Source organism: Hoplias malabaricus, chromosome 15 (assembly GCF_029633855.1).
Source record: "Hoplias malabaricus isolate fHopMal1 chromosome 15, fHopMal1.hap1, whole genome shotgun sequence".
Classification (NCBI taxonomy): Eukaryota; Metazoa; Chordata; class Actinopteri; order Characiformes; family Erythrinidae; genus Hoplias; species Hoplias malabaricus.
In genome coordinates this window covers 1,678,211-1,694,784 of record NC_089814.1, presented here as the reverse complement: position 1 = coordinate 1,694,784, position 16,574 = coordinate 1,678,211, and the positions used below count along the sequence as shown (strand labels likewise).

General features: G+C 42.6%; 1 protein-coding gene across 4 annotated transcripts; it reads right to left on the bottom strand.

The window, feature by feature from the left end:
- Positions 1 to 447: 447 nt before the first annotated feature.
- On the bottom strand, positions 448 to 16,335 carry ncapg (non-SMC condensin I complex, subunit G). 4 transcript variants are annotated; one of them, XM_066645898.1, is made up of 22 exons: positions 16,220 to 16,335; positions 15,831 to 15,942; positions 14,425 to 14,643; positions 13,317 to 13,545; positions 13,018 to 13,163; positions 12,692 to 12,776; positions 8,732 to 8,924; positions 8,385 to 8,534; positions 7,926 to 8,066; positions 7,203 to 7,326; positions 6,975 to 7,064; positions 5,937 to 6,116; positions 5,720 to 5,830; positions 4,218 to 4,337; positions 3,833 to 4,012; positions 3,557 to 3,738; positions 3,300 to 3,456; positions 2,524 to 2,694; positions 2,300 to 2,426; positions 2,119 to 2,154; positions 1,930 to 1,984; positions 448 to 946 (listed from the first exon to the last, which is right to left on the bottom strand). In XM_066645898.1, the coding sequence occupies exons 2-22, from the start codon at positions 15,936 to 15,938 to the stop codon at positions 820 to 822; spliced, it is 2,931 nt and encodes a 976-aa protein (XP_066501995.1). In that variant the 5' UTR covers positions 15,939 to 15,942; positions 16,220 to 16,335; the 3' UTR covers positions 448 to 819. The 4 variants fall into 4 exon arrangements, with proteins under 4 accessions (XP_066501995.1, XP_066501997.1, XP_066501996.1 ...); XM_066645900.1 differs by having other exon boundaries at positions 16,197 to 16,221; XM_066645899.1 differs by lacking the exon at positions 16,220 to 16,335 and adding an exon at positions 16,081 to 16,187.
- Between the last annotated feature and the right edge of the window lie 239 nt (positions 16,336 to 16,574).

Genomic DNA, 16,574 nt, shown 5'->3' with positions numbered 1-16,574 from the left:
TTTGTGCATTCCAATACATTTATGGATTTTAATTTTACGTGTGTGTAGTTGCTCAAATTCCGTTACATTCTTGAGTATTGTTTTACAAACTCAAAACCTTTTTGACCCTTTGACTCCATAGTCCTCTTGTACCTCCGCCATTTCCTTCCTGGGGCCTGGTTCTGTGCTCTTCAGAGGGAGAACAGGAAGATTGAGGAACCCAGTTCTCTGCTGCAGAACATTCCTCAGTGTTTAGGGCAGGGACTAATGTTTGAACCGAGTTTGGATTTTGAACCCGTGTTTAAAAACCAATGAAGTTAAAGCTTCTAAAAAGTGATTAAAAACAAATTTTTTAAAATAATTTATTTCACGAACAAAGAAGGTAATGTTTAACAGTTCCTTACAAACCTCACAATCTTCCTTTTCTTTGTTTCAGAATTGAATCAAGGATTCTCTTTTAACGAGTTTAAAAATAAAACAGGAAAAATATAACTGCATTCAATATTCTAAAGATGTTTTTGAATTAGGGGAAGTTCTCTTCAAAAGAAAAACTAATAAAGAAATAAGGGAAAATGAAAAGCAGTGGCAAAGCTGTTAAAAATGATCAGGATTTAATCTGAAATAGTTTTTTTTAAAGTCAGTTTTATTTTTCAAATCTGAACTAAAAAAGAAACAATGATGTTAATGAAAACTTAAGATCAAAAACAACAGAATAATTGAAGCAATTGAGATCAAAGTGAATTTCTTGGAGCTGAAGAGGCTTTGGTCTCGGGTTAAAATGAAAAACACAAGAAGAAAAAACTAAATAAACCAATCCCACAAGTTTCAGTTTAATCCAAACTAAGACGTTGCTTCCTGGCTGAGGAGGGCACTCAGGTCCTGCTTCGTTTTATCTAGAACCGCAGCCTTAGAACTTCGGGTCTGACGGCCACACACAGGTGGAACCTCGGGAACGTTCTCTTCATCACTGTAGAGACAGACAGCCACACACACACACACAAATTACCCCCACACCCACACACACCACTTCACCCACCCCAACGCTACACAAACTAAACACACCCAAACGCTACACACACACCCACCCCATCCCTACACACTAAACACACCCAAACGCTACACACACACCCACCCCATCCCTACACGCACACTACACCCACCCCATCCCTACACGCACACTACACCCACCCCATCCCTACACACACACACACTACACCCACCCCATCCCTACACACACACACACACACACTACACCCACCCCATCCCTACACACACACACACACACTACACCCACCCCATCCCTACACACACCCCAACGCTAGACACACACACCCCATCCCTACACACACACATACCCCATCCCTACACGCACACTTCACACACCCAGACTACACCTACCCCATCGCTACACACACTACACCCACACACTACACCCACCCCATCCCTGCACCCACCCCAACGCTACACACACACACACAACCCACCCCATCCCTGCACCCACCCCAACGCTACACACACAACCCACCCCATCCCTACACACACACACACACTACACCCACCCCATCCCTGCACCCACCCCAACGCTACACACACACACACACACACTACACCCACCCCATCCCTGCACCCACTCCGCTACACACACACACACACCCCATCCCTGCACCCACCCCAACGCTACACACACACACTAAACCCACCCCATCCCTACACCCACACACTAAACCCACCCCATTCCTACACCCACATTACATCCACCCCAACGCTACACCCACACACTACACCCACCCCATCCCTTCACCCACACACTACACCTACCCCAACGCTACACGCACTACACCCACCCACCCACACACTACACCCACCCCAACGCTACACACACTACACACACCCACACCCCAACGCTACACACACACCCCATCCCTACACCCACACCATCCCTACACCCACCTGTCGTCAGATCTGTCTTTAACATCAATCTTCTTCACCGAGCTCTTCTTCACACCTGTGTGTGTGTTATAATGGGTTTATTTTTAAGTGTGTGTGTGAATGTGTTTGAGAAAGTGAGAGAGAGATGTTAAGTAAAGAAAGATGTGATGTATTAAAATAATAAAAGTGAAACTGGCATGGGGTTTTCACCTCGTTTTTGTCGTTTAGGACGAAGATCCTCTGTGTCTGTAAAAATAAACAATTACTTCATAAAAAACCCTTACATTTATAAACATTACTTTACTAAACATCAGTATTAGACCTATGTGCTGTGTGAGTGTTCAGTGTAGGCAGCATTTGCATGAGTGTATATATGTGTGTGCGCGTGTACCGCTGCCATTCTCATCCACGGCTGTGAGCACAGACTCCTGTGGGACTGATTGTGTAGACGGTGGATTTCTTTTCAGCTGATTCAGTACTTTCTCCAAGGCTCTCACACAAACCTTATCCTTCACCTTCTACACAAACAAAATAAAATCATACATAAACAAAACACCATTAAATCAATTACACTGGTCTCTATATACAAGTTCATACTGAATACAGTGTGTGTACCTGTAGTATGCTTGTGAGGAGCTCTTGAAGCTCCTGATTGGCTGATCCAGGCTCTGTGTTCAGCTCCAGGTTGGCGAGTGTTTTACAGTAAAGACGAACTTCTGGGGCTTCAATGTCTCTCAGGATTTCATTACACACCCTCACAGCCAGGGAGTCATGTACACTCAGACCCTACACAGAGAGAGAGAGAGAGAGATGTGGATGTTGCTCTATTCCTGCTCCATAGGGGGGTAACACTGACTTATTTTTGCTGTTACAGTTACATTACTTAAGGTGGAACTGACTCTAAACTCAGGAGAGCGCTAACTGCATGAAAGTAAACACAGAGCGAAAGTGCTACAAAACTAAACAGCTCGAGTTACACATGAGGTTCTGTGGGAATTCAAACAGTGAATAAACAGACGAGTTACACACCACACCACCGCTCCGTGGTCATGTGACTGTTCCTGGAGGGCACCCTAAACACGGCTTGTACCAAAGAAAACACTGCGTCTGTGGTTTGGACGTGTTCTGATTTTAGTGAAGACACCGAACATAAAGAAGTCAAATGTAAACACGAAGAAAAACGAAGTGAATCCCCCGGTCTGTTTCACACTGAACACAATCACACACCGAATACGAACAGAGCACGGCTCAGACGCAGAGACGGAGCTCCCAGCCGCATCAGAAACACACACCCCACCTTTAATAGCACAAGCCTCATCAGTGAAGTGACTTGAGACTGACATTAATCACAGGTTCCGACTAAGATTCCGAGATTAAGCCAGGTGCTGTACCTGTACTGGGGCGGTGAGGGTGCTGGGCCGAGTGAGTTCAGTGTAAAGTTCTGCAACATTGCTGAAGTCGATCTCAGACAGAGGTGAAGTCACCGGAGCCTTAAACAGAGTCCGCATCGTCATCAGGAAACTCTCCTCCACACACTGCTGATGGGCTCTAAACACACACACACTGCTGATGAGCACTTTACACACTGTTGAAGAGCTCTACACAAGTGAGACCTTGTAGGTGTGTGTGTGTGTGTGTGTGTGTGTACCTGCTCTCTCTGGAGTAGAGCTGTAGAAACACTCCGAGGCAGTGTCGGAGTCTCTGATCCTCTTCAGTGAGTGGGTTGTACCAGAGCAGAATCAGACGCGAGAGCAGCTTAGCACTAACAATGCGATCACAGTGCATCAGCTTCGCCAGGCCCTCCGCCGCCTCTGTACGCAGCTCACACACCTGAAACACACACACCTCAGAAATCCCCAAAACACCCCTGTGTGCAACATGCACTCAAACAACAAACACGTCACCTATGATCTAAGGGTCCTACCTCACTGTCGAGGAAGTCTGAGAGCATCTTCAGGACGTTCTGCACCGGACTCTCCTCATCCTCCGGGTCTCTGGGCTCAGAGGGTTTTTCCTGAAGAAGTCCCAGACCATTCAACAGCAGCTGATCGATCAGAGCCTTCAGGGCACTGACCCTGATCTTCGGCTCATCCAGCTGCATGATCTACACACACACACACAAACACACATCCCTTTCCTATGATTTTTTCTTTGTACAGAAAACAGAGCAGCTTTAATTTGCTCTGATCCGTCACTCTCACTCACCTGAGTATCCCAACAATAACACACAGGCCACTGCGTCTTACCTGCAGCTTTAGAACTGTGTGTGTGTGTGTGTGTGTGTGTGTGTGTGTGTGTGTGTGTTTTACCTGCAGGAGTAGGACCAGATGTGTGTTTGCGAGATCTCTGCTGTGGAGTGCTGCGGTTCCTAAACAAACCACAGCCATGTTCCTGACGGCGGAGCTTGGACTGGACACACTCGGCAAGATCTGAACACACAGAACCACATCATTAACACAGAGAGGAACACACTGGGATGCTGCCAAAGTGGAGTTTGACCCATGTGTGTGCTGGCAGTGTCAGGTGACCCCACAGAGTCATATTCTTGTTATTTCTATCCAGCACAAACTCGCCGCTTGTAAAATCTCTGAAGTTACAGCAGCGTTCACATTAGTTTTTATGTGATGTACAAATGTTATGTAGCATTCTTCATACAGTGTCTGCATTTTGCACGTGTACGCTTTTGTGTGCCATCTCTCTCCCTTTGTGTGTACACCAGCTTGGTTAGCGTGTAGTTAACGAGATGCTGTGAGAAATTGCAGTAACGGTGGGGCCATTTATAAGAAGACTGAAGTCTGTTTGCTGCATTACGACTTTCTGCTCTTAACAGAGACTGTGATTAAATACAAAGCTGTTGTGGCAATGTGCACTTCTCTGTTGTTCTATTTTTTTTTTACTGCAAGTGTTTACACATTTTTCTTCTCTCAGAAACAAGATGCTGTTCACTAAAACTTTTGTTTTAATACGTTTTCTACAGTTAGGTAGATTATCTAATTAAACGGAAACAATACACATTTGGTTTGTACTCAAACACACGTTTCCTTTGTTGAAGCTAATAATACATTAGTGTTAAATAACTGCTCATTGAGACTACAAATAAAGAGATGTGGATGAGTACCACCGTGTGCATTAATATTTCATTTTTATTTATTCTCTCCGTAACAAAGATGCCGCTAACTGCTGTAAATGTTTTATTGCCTGTGGATGTTTTTATTTAACGTACTCTGCAGTGCAAACAGCAGAGACAATGCATTCATTCATTCATTCATTATCTGTAACCCTTATCCAGTTCAGGGTAGCGGTGGGTCCAGAGCCAACCTGGAATCCAATGCAGACAATAATATTCCTAAACAAATATTCATTTAAGTTCAGCAATTTTCTAGGCCACGTATTATTTTTAACTAAACTATATTTTCAGTTGCAAAAAATCCAACAAACCAAACATTATGATACCAGCATTTGTACATCGGCCGTCGCTCGCCCCGCTCTTTAAACCGGCGGCCGTCGTGGGTGTGTGTGTGAGAGAGATGAAGAGTGTGTATTTGTGTGTGAGAGACATGGAGTGTGTGTGTGAAAGATGGAGTGTGCGCGCGTGTGTATTTGTGCGTGTGAGTTTGTGTGTGAGAGATGTAGTGTGTGTGTGTGTGATGAAGTATGTGTGATGAAGAGTGTGTTTGTGTATGATGGAGTGTGTGTGAGATGTAGTGTGTGTGTCTGTGTGATGAAGTGTGTGTGTGATGAAGTGTGTGAGATGAAGGGTGTGTGTCTGTTGTGTGGGTGTGTGTGTGATGAAGTGTGTGTGTGTTCATACCAGAGACTCAATAAGGCCGCTGATGGTGGGGCAGATTCCTCTGGAGATTTTCATCTGTTTCAAAACCTCAGCACAAACAGTCAGACACTTCAGCAACGTCTCTGGATCATTCTATGACACACACGCACACACCAGAAATGAACCTAACTTTCTATTGTTGGTGTGTGACAATGGTGACAGAGAGAGAGAGAGAGAGAGAGAAAACCCACACACACACCTTCTCTGCACGCTGCTCCTTGATGTGATCAGATTCAGGTTCGAGCTCCAGTTGTATTCTCTGATCCTCCAGTCGGGCGATCGACTCCTTCAGCTCGGCCGCTCGCACAAAATCCTCTCGCTTCACACACTCCTCCATCTCTGTCTTACACTCCATCATACACACCTTCAGCTCTGCTATCTTGGGTGGGGATGATGATGAGAGAGAGACAAAATGAAACATAGAAAGAGAAAAAAACAGGGTGGGTTTTCCTTCAATCAAAATGTATTTTTTGTTAATAATGAAAAAGCTATATTTTAACTTTCCGAAATAAACGTGCACTAAATTCTCCATGTTCCTCCTTGACTTTCCTTCAATTCGCATGTATTCACCTTATTCAAACAAGAGGCTGCAAACTGCAACATTAGCCCCGTGAACTGACCCATTTAAGGTGGAAATAAACATATAAACTGGAAAAACAAGCAGCGAATGCCTGCCTCAGTAGAAGAGTTAAACACATTTCACACCAGAAGCAGAGAGCCCTGAGTTTTTTGAGCGCAGTGACTGACTTCAGACTCCAAAACCAACATGACTCTCAAAGTCAGAGGTGAAATGACTCCTCCCTCTTCTCCTTCTGTAGAGAAATGTACACCTCCAAACACATCGCCCTCGTGTGGTGGACAAGTGTAAACGTGCTCAGCACAGAATCGATTATAAGAGACGATCAGTGCGGTTCTGTTCTTCACGAGGTAGAAAAGTTAGAATATTTCATTTCAGAATATTTTATGTCAAAATGCAAAGAGCAGCAATAAATGAGTGACTGAATAAATGATATCAGACAGAAATGACACAGGAGCCCCACCGAATAAAGATTAAATCAGGCTTTTTGATACAAAGTGTTTCTGACCAAGTGTTTCCTAAAAAGATTCTGATCAAAGTAAAAACCCACTCAGATCTCTCCATCTCTTTTTTTGATGCGTGCCTCTTCTGAAGTTTATTCTCCAAAATCTAGCTACAGTTTTAAAGAATGAATGAGTGAAAGAAACAAACAAGACTCACTTTCACTTGTTTTTTTCGTTTCTCATTTTCATCCACAGTCTCTGTGACTGGAACAATAGGCTCCCTCAGATCAGAGATAATCTCAGCCATCTGTAACAGAAACACACACACACAGGTACGGATGAGGAATCCACAGGGAAAGATTCACTGAACTGATCAATCATCCTCTGATCTGAACCTATATTTCAGATAGAACTGGTCAAGGCTGAATCTGAGGGTCCTACGCACCACTGTGATTCGCTGCTGGTCGTCACGGAGAATTCCCATCAGGGTCTGCACCAGTCCACCAATCAGAGATAGAGGAGTGTTCGGGAGCAAAAGCATCTCCTGGAGGACTGACAACACACGTTTCCTACACACACACACACACACACACACAATAACTTAGGGCCTCATACACAGTCTTTCATATGTTCTACTGTAGACATTAGCTGGGTTTCCAGTAAATGTGAATATACCGTGATCAGAGGCAGCACTGAAACAAAGGGGATGGAGAGATCTGAGTGGGATTAGAATCCAGTTGTAACTAGTTGTACAGTAGAATCCAACTGTAGCCATTAAGATAATAAAAAAAACCTTTATAACAAAAAGCTTGATTAAATATTTGTTTGTTGGGCATCTGTGTCTTTTCTGTCGTATAGAAAATGTTCTTAATGTTCTGACAGTAAAGTTAAATGCTGTGAGTTCTCTGACATTTGCAGTGGTGCATAAGAGAACAATAATTTACACCTGCACTAAAACGAGAAGCTCAGTTGGTGTCTCCAGGGTTTTGGACCATTTCTGACTCTGAGGAATGAGACCCGGGAATGAGTTTGGTAAAAGCCCATGGACAGAGGGTCGTCCAGAGGGTCAGTAACAGGAAAAGATTTTAAAAAAGCTTAATCAAAAGCCCATTACTACTATAATCCTTCCCCACTCCATGGTGCTGTTTGTGTTCTGTGTGTTGTTTACCTTCCCCCCTCCTCAGAAGTGTCCAAACAGCCCACGAGGCGAACAAGCTGCTGACCGATGAACTCTTTAGTCATGACCAGCTCCAGCTGAGTCAGATCTGCTCTGTGGTCCTCCTCCAGACACGGGACACCCTTCAGATAACTAACACACACAACAAAACGCGGACAAACAAACACACACACGAAGCACAAACACACACGCGCAGAAACAAAGACAGACACGCACATGCACAAACACACGCGAAACACAACCACGCACACGTAGAAAAACAAACACACGCACAGAATCAAAAACACAGCAGCAAGCGCACAAACACAAAAACAAACGCATACGCACAAACACACACGGGCAGAATCAAAAACACACGCACACAAACAAACGCACGCAGAAACACGCACACACATAAGTTACACATTTTATTTACTGTACAGGTGTTGGGTTAAGGGAGAGTAGAATTACCTGTACAGGTATTCAGCGAAGATTGCAGGTTCTGGAAGAAGTTTGTCCAGAAGGTCCTCCCCCTCATCTCCTTTACTTTTTACAAATTCACACAATGCTCTCCAATACAACACATTCTCACAGGACAAGACCTCCACAGGAATCAGCTTCCTACACACACACACAAATGTTATAAAAGGGACATGATGCCATCAATTAAAACAGACATGGTGCACCCTAACCTGGCCCCTAGTGCAGAAATGAGAAGAATGTTCAGACTGTGATCTGTAGACAATTTACATTACTCCATAACTCTATACCCCCCACACCCCCATAATCCATAACCCAAACTGTGTGTGTGTGTTGACCTATCATCCAGTTTGGCCCCATCCTGCAGGATGTCTGGGATTGTAGCCATGGTGAACAAAGCCTGCAGAGCGGCAACTGCTGTGTCTGCGCAGTTCTCCACGTCCAAACGGTGCAGCAACTGCAGAACATCATTGTCCAACAACCGCAACCAGGAAGGTAACAAACACTCTCTCACCACCGTCTTTACCGAGTCTGTCACACACACACACACACACACAGTACTGTGAAGACGTCTAAGTCTAAGATAATGATATATATTTAAACTAAAGCCTTTTCAGTGAGCGTGGTGCTTGTATAAAGTTATATACAGACCAATTCCAAAAAATTTTAATCATGGAAAAGTTGATTTATTTCCATAATTCCATTCAAAGAGTTAAACTTTCATAGATTATAGATTCAGGGCCCACAATTTAAACGATTTCAAATATTTATTTTTACATAATTTTGGCTTCCAGCTCATAAAACCCACGAATACAGGATTTCAAAACATTTGAATTCTATGGAGAAATCATCCCAAATTTTGCAGGGCATGAATGTTTTAAACTGAGTGTGACACACTAATCATCTACTAAACTCAAAGCACCAGTACAGGTCCCTAGGAGTCATTAAATTGCTTCTGTTTGGTTCATTATGGGGAAGACTGCAGACATAACTGGCCAGAAGACCATCATTGATACCCTCCATAGGATGGGTAAGCCACAAAAGTTCATAGCTAAGGAGGCTGGCTGTTCACAGGGTGCGGTGTCCAAGCACATCAATGAAAAGTCTAGTGGAAGGACAAAATGGGGCAGGAGAAGATGCACCAGAAAAAGAGATGAGCGTGAGCTTCAGCGGATCATCAAAAAGAGAAGATTCAAGAATTTGGCAGAGATCTAGAAAGAGTGAGGAATGAGGCAGGAGTCACAGCTTTAAAAAACACCACATTCAGAAGATGGGCTACAACCGTCGGGTTCCTCGGGTCAAGCCACTTCTGAACCTGAGCCAACGTAGGAAGCGTCTCAACTGGGCCAAGGAGAAGAACTGGACCATTGGCCAGTGGTCCAAGATCCTCTTTTCAACGAAAGTAAAATGTGCCTTTTATTTGGGGATCAAGGTCCAAGGGTTTGGAGGAAGACGTTTGAGGAACAGAACCCAAACTGCTTGAGGTCCAGTGTGAAATATCCACAGTCAGTCAAGATGAGGTGCAATGTCTAGTGCAGTTGTTGGTAAACTGCTTTCTTAAATCCAAGGTCACCGTAACAGTCTACCAGAATGTTTTAGATGACTACACGATTCCTTCTGCTGAAAGCTGAAATGCTCCCAACCTGTCAACGTTGCATTTGGTTTTGTGGTTGGTTTGCTGCCATTGTGTCCATTTTATAAATCAAAGACTGACACGCAGCCATTCAGATGCCAACAGTTGGGAAAACATTGATTACACATACCATAGTGTAAAACAAGATAGACCATGCAATGAAAGGAAAAAAATGTATAACTGCGGTGGTGACAGTTCTTGCCATTCTGTAGCGCTGTGTTAACATTTGCAGTTATTGCCACAACCCTAAGGATAACCTCAAATAATAGGGACTACGCGGAGACTACACGGATTTGAAAAAAGATAATCCAACACATTCACACACAATATCACACTTACTGGAAAAATGTTATTTGCTTTAATTCTATGTTGGGTGTTATTTGTTGTTTGCTTCTGTGTCCAAAGACCATTCCCCAGGCCAAATGCATCCTGGTCACGTTTAAGAATATATCATTAATGGCCCACTGACACTTGGCGGTTTTTCCTTACACCTGACTGCAGCAGTGTGCAAATGTATAGCATATTGCTTTAATTTCTCTAGACCAGAAAATAAATTCACAGAAAGACATTTGGTGACCGCTGCAGGGCAAAAATGTATATATAAAAAAAACCTCAAAGTTGACAGTGAGAAATAAGGCTGTCCCAATCATTAAATTTTAACTGACTATTAATTCTATTAAGTAATTGCAATTAATGGTTTAATTGTGTTTTTTTTTTTTTGCATCCCCAGTATATTAACAGGCCTATATGCTTAATTATAGCATAATGTACACACACTTATGATAAAGATTGTCAAGTCATTGAACAGATTATTCATAAAGACATGTAAAAAGATATTTGCCCCTTGCCCTGTCTTTGAAAACGATATTTGCAAATTCTTAAAATAAGCAAAAATGTCAAATCTACCATGGCTTAAACATCTGTTATTTACTGGCTTGGAATATCCCGGACAAGGAATAATACCAAGGCTACGTTCACACAGCAGGTAAAGAGGTCCAAATCCGATCTCGTGCGACACAGATGTGTTGTTCATGTGGCACAGCACAAATCTCATTGAATGCCTTTTTCACATCAGATTTGTGTCACTATGATCCATGTCCGATCTGTGGAAATTCGACTTTGAACGGCCAGGTCAGAATTCAGGTGACTTTTACATCACTCCGACTGTTGAGAATAATCTATGGATTATGGTGCAAAGCATTTTTTCATTTTAATTTGAGGTTTTTCGGATGTGGAAACAGCCAGTTCAAAGCATTTTGTAAAAAATATTGGGAAATGAAAAACCTGTGAAACTCCTGCCTCTCATTTTTGAGAGAAAACTTGTGGAAATTTTTATATTTAATAAAAATAAAAAAACAGAAGAGCTTCTATTTTTGTTGTTCTATATTATATTAGGCTCGGTTAGGAGCGTGAGCTGTTCAGACTGATATCAGATATCAGTCATATTATAGACACAGTGTGAACAACAGAAAACTATCAGATTTGATACTGTTTTACCTGCTGTGTGAACGTAGCCAAAGATACTCGCCCGAGAGCCTCTGGAAGAGCCTCTGTTGATGCCGTTGTCTTCTCAAGTTAAGCAAACTGTGGTGGTGGATCTGCAGATGATGTTTCAGGTTTGTTTTACAGCCACTGTTTAATAGCAGATCCTTGTCGAAATGTGCCACATAGTGCACAGTTGCGTAAATAAAACACATACGCCGATAGATGTTTTTTTTTTTTTTTTTTTTTTTAATAAATAAAAAATGCTGTCCTGCTCTCCTCACTCATTTGTCTCACTATTGGTTTTAGAAATACGCGTAACTGATATTCTGTTTGTTGGGAATAAAATATGTTCGCGGTTCCTGGATCGGGGCCTTGGCAGAAGGGCTTGTGTGGTCTCATGACCTCTAGGGGTATTACGTCGGGAGCTGTTAGCTCGTAGTAGTGTCTCCCGTGGCAAACAGGTCTGGAGTGAAGATTCAGACAAACATGATCCAAGAAGCAGCCATATTTATACAACAGTTAGAATTAAGTGTACCCTACCCGGGAGAGGGTTACCAGTACCTACCACTGGAGCTAGGCCTGGGGGTAGTGTCTGATGGCAAGCGCCTGGTTGCTGGGCATCCCACATAACCTGGCCGGGCTCAGCCTAAAATGGCAGCGTGGGAGGATCTTTGGGGCTCACTAGCCATAAAATACAGATTAGGGGTGCAGTGCCTCTTGGCCCCATTGGGTTTTGTACTGGCTCTGGTACTGGTGCCAAGAAACAGCAGACGGTTCCTGGCTACATTAAATGGCGAAAGGTACCAGACTCTCCGTAGAGACATAGTTTAGATTTAAATTTAGTTGAGGTTTAATCCATATCCATATGTCTATATAAAAATAATGAAATCTACCTAATGATCTTAACAGTTGAGACTGTGTTTACTTTTTCCTAATAAATCCACTAACGTGTCAATAGATTCTGTATAATTAGTGAGTTATGGGAGGAAGTTATGGTCAAATTTAGTCAAATTATTAATATAATTAATAACATTTTAAAAATAATAATTATATAAATAAATAAGGCATTTAACTTTCCAGAACGATCACTTGCGTTAACAGCACTAGGTTTTTATTCCTATACAATTTCATTTTAGGAGAGAAGAGGTTGTGTTCAGAGAGCGAGGATACAGAGCAGTACCTGAGGAGTCGTTGAGGCCGTCCTGCAGCAGGCTGACTCTTTGGGCAATGGTCAAGGCTCGAATGTGAACTTTCTCAGCAAGAACCTGAAACACACAAACAGGTTCATGTTCTACCAAATAGACACGAGCTCTTTCACTAGAGCAAACACAGGCAGAAAGATCCTTTCTGAATCAACACTGACATCTACTTCATCAGGATCAGAAACATAAAAATCACCCTCTGCCAGCCACATCTACAATAAACCTACGACTACACACTTGGATTAACCGAACCTTAAGTGGAGCCTGGAGGTTCATGGTCAAATGACCAAGTCCCAGTGCGTACCTGATAGGCCAGCTTCCGCACTTTCTCTTTAATGTCTCGGGTACGTCTGAAGATTTTGGGAAGAGTGAGGGCAGAGGGAGCGATGCAGGACAAAACTGCTCGACGAACTTCAGTGTTAGAGTCGTTCTCCAACAGCAGCAAATATGCTACACACACACACACACACACCTTCAAATATACAGACTTCATTGCCCATAACAACACACTCCCATCCCATAACACACTACATCTCTTATGTTTCTCAACCACGTATTAACACACCTCAACCTTCAGATCGCTGCAGTAATAAGGAGTTATACCTTTAATGGTAGGACAGTGGGGGTCATTAGGGTCCTGTAGTCGGGCCATAGCCAGTGCCGCTTGTATACGGACGTTGGGATATTTGTCCGTGACTCTGACCAGCATGGCCTCATGAATCCGTTCACAGAGCTCATCGTCGATCTGGGCGTTCTCACTGAGACTGCCCAGCAACATGTTGATCAGCTGACACACTCGGAACCGCACCGCATGGCTATTCGCTGTGTGAGACTGAGAGAGGGAGAGAAAGAGAGAGCACGTTCTGTTGACTGAGTCTTGTGTAGTTGTCTATGGAAGTGTCACTGGTGCATATTAATTAAAGCTGTGGACAAGACCCTCTCTCCATAAAACCCACAATTCTTAATGCTATTAATTTGACGTTTTTTTTTTCTGAAATCTACTCTGGCTCTGGACTCCTACTGCTGAAGCAGATGAAATCAACTACTCGTGTCCTCTTCGTTTTAGCTAAGCCACAGCAAAGCGTCTGAAACCTAGTTTGATCACTTAACCTTAACTGGTTATTGGCAAACTCCCATCAAACAATGCATTTTTTTAGGTCAACTCCCCACCAATATTTTGCACCTTCTCCTTACCCTTAGCTTAATTTGTCTAAACATCACTTTTTCTGTGCATGTTGCTTTTAATGTTTGAAACTGAAGCCCGTCCAAACACCTCGAAAATAGGCCACCCAGTCAGTTTGCCTTGTTCTGCCTAATGCTAACCACACACTACAAGACTCTGAAAAGACTTTAAAAAGTCAAGTCTGACACCCTCTCACATCTAAAGACAATGTCATAGCTTTAGTCACAAACTGAGTTTTCAAAGACTGAGGAAATGGAAGATTCACTAACATTCCTCAGTCTCGGAGAGAGGTGGTGTCCACAGTGGAACATATTCTGCACCTTTAATTAGTAACAGAACTGTACCTTGCTCTATATTAACTGTGGATGTTAAAGTTGTGTTGATGTCATTCGCCCCGTTTCATCTCCAGGACTTTTATTGTGTTCTAAGTGACAGTATTGTACCTGGATAGTACCTTTATTCTGAAAGTGTAGGGTTGGATCTCTAACTCTAACTCAGCTGTGGAACAGAAAGTGTCTCAGTGATTACCTCCAGCAGAAAGTTGAGAAGAAAGTTGAGAAATGAGGCATCATTCTCCTCTTCCTCGTCCTCTTCCTCTTCCTCGTCCCTCACAGCCGACTCAAAACTCACCGTGAACTTCACCACAAACTCGATTACATTTTCCACGGCTGGCTCACGCGAGTACACAATCATCACATACTTCAGACAGCGCAGGAACTCCAACTGGAACTCAGACTTCTCCTCCAACTACACACACAAAATTGTGCAGTGATTGTTTTGTACACAAAACCTGTCCAGTATCACACCGACTGAGTGCGGTAAACACTGATCAGAGGCAGGTCTGAAATAGGGGTGGGGAATATGGCCATAAAATAATAGCACAATATTTCAGGGTATATTGGTGATAAAGATATACTTGGCAATATCACAAAACACTGAATAATACTTTCATTAATTTCAATAACATATATTATTTTTAAAGGACTTGTTATTAATTACACAAAAAGCTTCACAGGAAACAAATAAGCATTAATTAACTCAGTAATATTAAATGATAGGAGTAAAACTAAACCCTAACCCTTGCAAACATCAAAACCCTGCACAAACCCTCACTTTATCAGAGACATCACGCCACTCAGTTATTCAGTCCTAAACCTAGCGGACATTTACCTAATACAGAAATGACGTTATATTTATATTCATTTCAATTAAATACAACTACCATGAAAGAAGTAATCAGAACACCGTTGATTTCACTCTGACTTTAATAAAGTGATCTACCTGTCCATCACTACGTTTACGTTTCTTTCTCAGCGTAAAAACATATCATTGAAATAATAAAGGCAACGTCTATGATTTTGTGTAACTGCAGTTCTTTGTTTTCATTCAGAAAGCCGAAACTGTACATTTGAACGAAAAAAATGACTGTATGTGGCCAAAATGTAAATTGTCTGTGTTTATTCACTGTTTGAATTCCCACAGAAACTCATGTGTAACTCGAGCTGTTTAGTTTTGTAGCACTTTCCCTCTGTGTTTACTTTCATGCAGTTAGCGCTCTCCTGAGTTTAGAGTCAGTTCCATTATACATAGTGCAACTGTAACAGCAAAAATCTAATGACACTCGCCCACCTAAACCGGTCTGTTCGAGAGAGCCTAGCATACCAGAGAGACACTGTTGTTTTACACATTGACCCAAACCAACTGGAGAGCCACAAATGTTGAGGAACCATCCTCTGAATTTTACACAAAGTGTTGTTAAATCATGAACATCACCTTTAATGAAAGCCAGAATGACAAGTCATTAAAATAAACCAGAATAGAAAAAAGATTAATTTTATTCTGCAGAAAAGAAGCTAAACCTGCTTCAGGAAACAATAGAGGACAGAATATTACAAATTAAACCCCTAATTTGTGAAGAGGGAACGTGACTTTACCTTTTCGTATCTGTTCTTTAAACTTGCCACAAGCTTGGACTTGTTGCTGTGAGCTTTCTGGGCTCTGTTAAATATCTCCTGTATCTCCAGCTCGTTATCGGACCTCATGATGCTGAAACAAATAAACAAACAAATAACTTCACTGCTACAAATATCGAAAATATTCCAGGCTGAGAGACGAACAAACGGCTGCTTTAACAGACACCGAGTCAAACATAAGTCTGAAGTTAACATAAATCCGAAACTGAACTGAAAGAGCGGAATAACCCCACTGTAAAATCAGCGGTTAATCACTGAGCTGCGCTAGTCTTCAGCCAGAATTCCAACCCTGTGAAATGCGAGGATAAGTTTAATATCCAATAATACCTATTTTACATCATTTAGCCAACCTTTTTCCGCAGCTTCGCTTCTGCTCCTCTCTGAAATGGCGCCTCTTTTCAAAACGAAGTCTCGCGATATCTGCAACGGTTCCCACTCAGATCTCGCGATATTTCCTATCGCAGTTCTGTTTCGTGTGTGTGTGTGTGTGATGACGTTTGGTGACGTTATCGAAGTGAGAGTAAAAGGAGCGTGAGGGTTGAAGTGTTGAAGGGGTCGGAGCGTTAGGAGCAGAATAGAACGCTCCCCCTTCTAGTGTTTATGTCACTACGGTTTAAACACAGTGGCTCCGAGTCAAACCGATCTCAACTACACAGTGTTATTAAATTACACATGAATGTGTCTAAAGTGTTTGAGACCATTCAT

Bases quoted from the DNA above. Each gene is read 5' to 3' on its own strand.
- ncapg (XM_066645898.1), bottom strand. From the start codon at position 15,938: ATGAGGTCCGATAACGAGCTGGAGATACAGGAGATATTTAACAGAGCC. The intron at 5,831-5,936 runs GTGTGTGTGTGG...TGTGTGTCATAG, and splicing joins AGGAGCAGCGTGCAGAGAAG to AATGATCCAGAGACGTTGCT. The intron at 2,695-3,299 runs GTACAGCACCTG...CTCTCTGTGTAG, and splicing joins CCCTCACCGCCCCAGTACAG to GGTCTGAGTGTACATGACTC.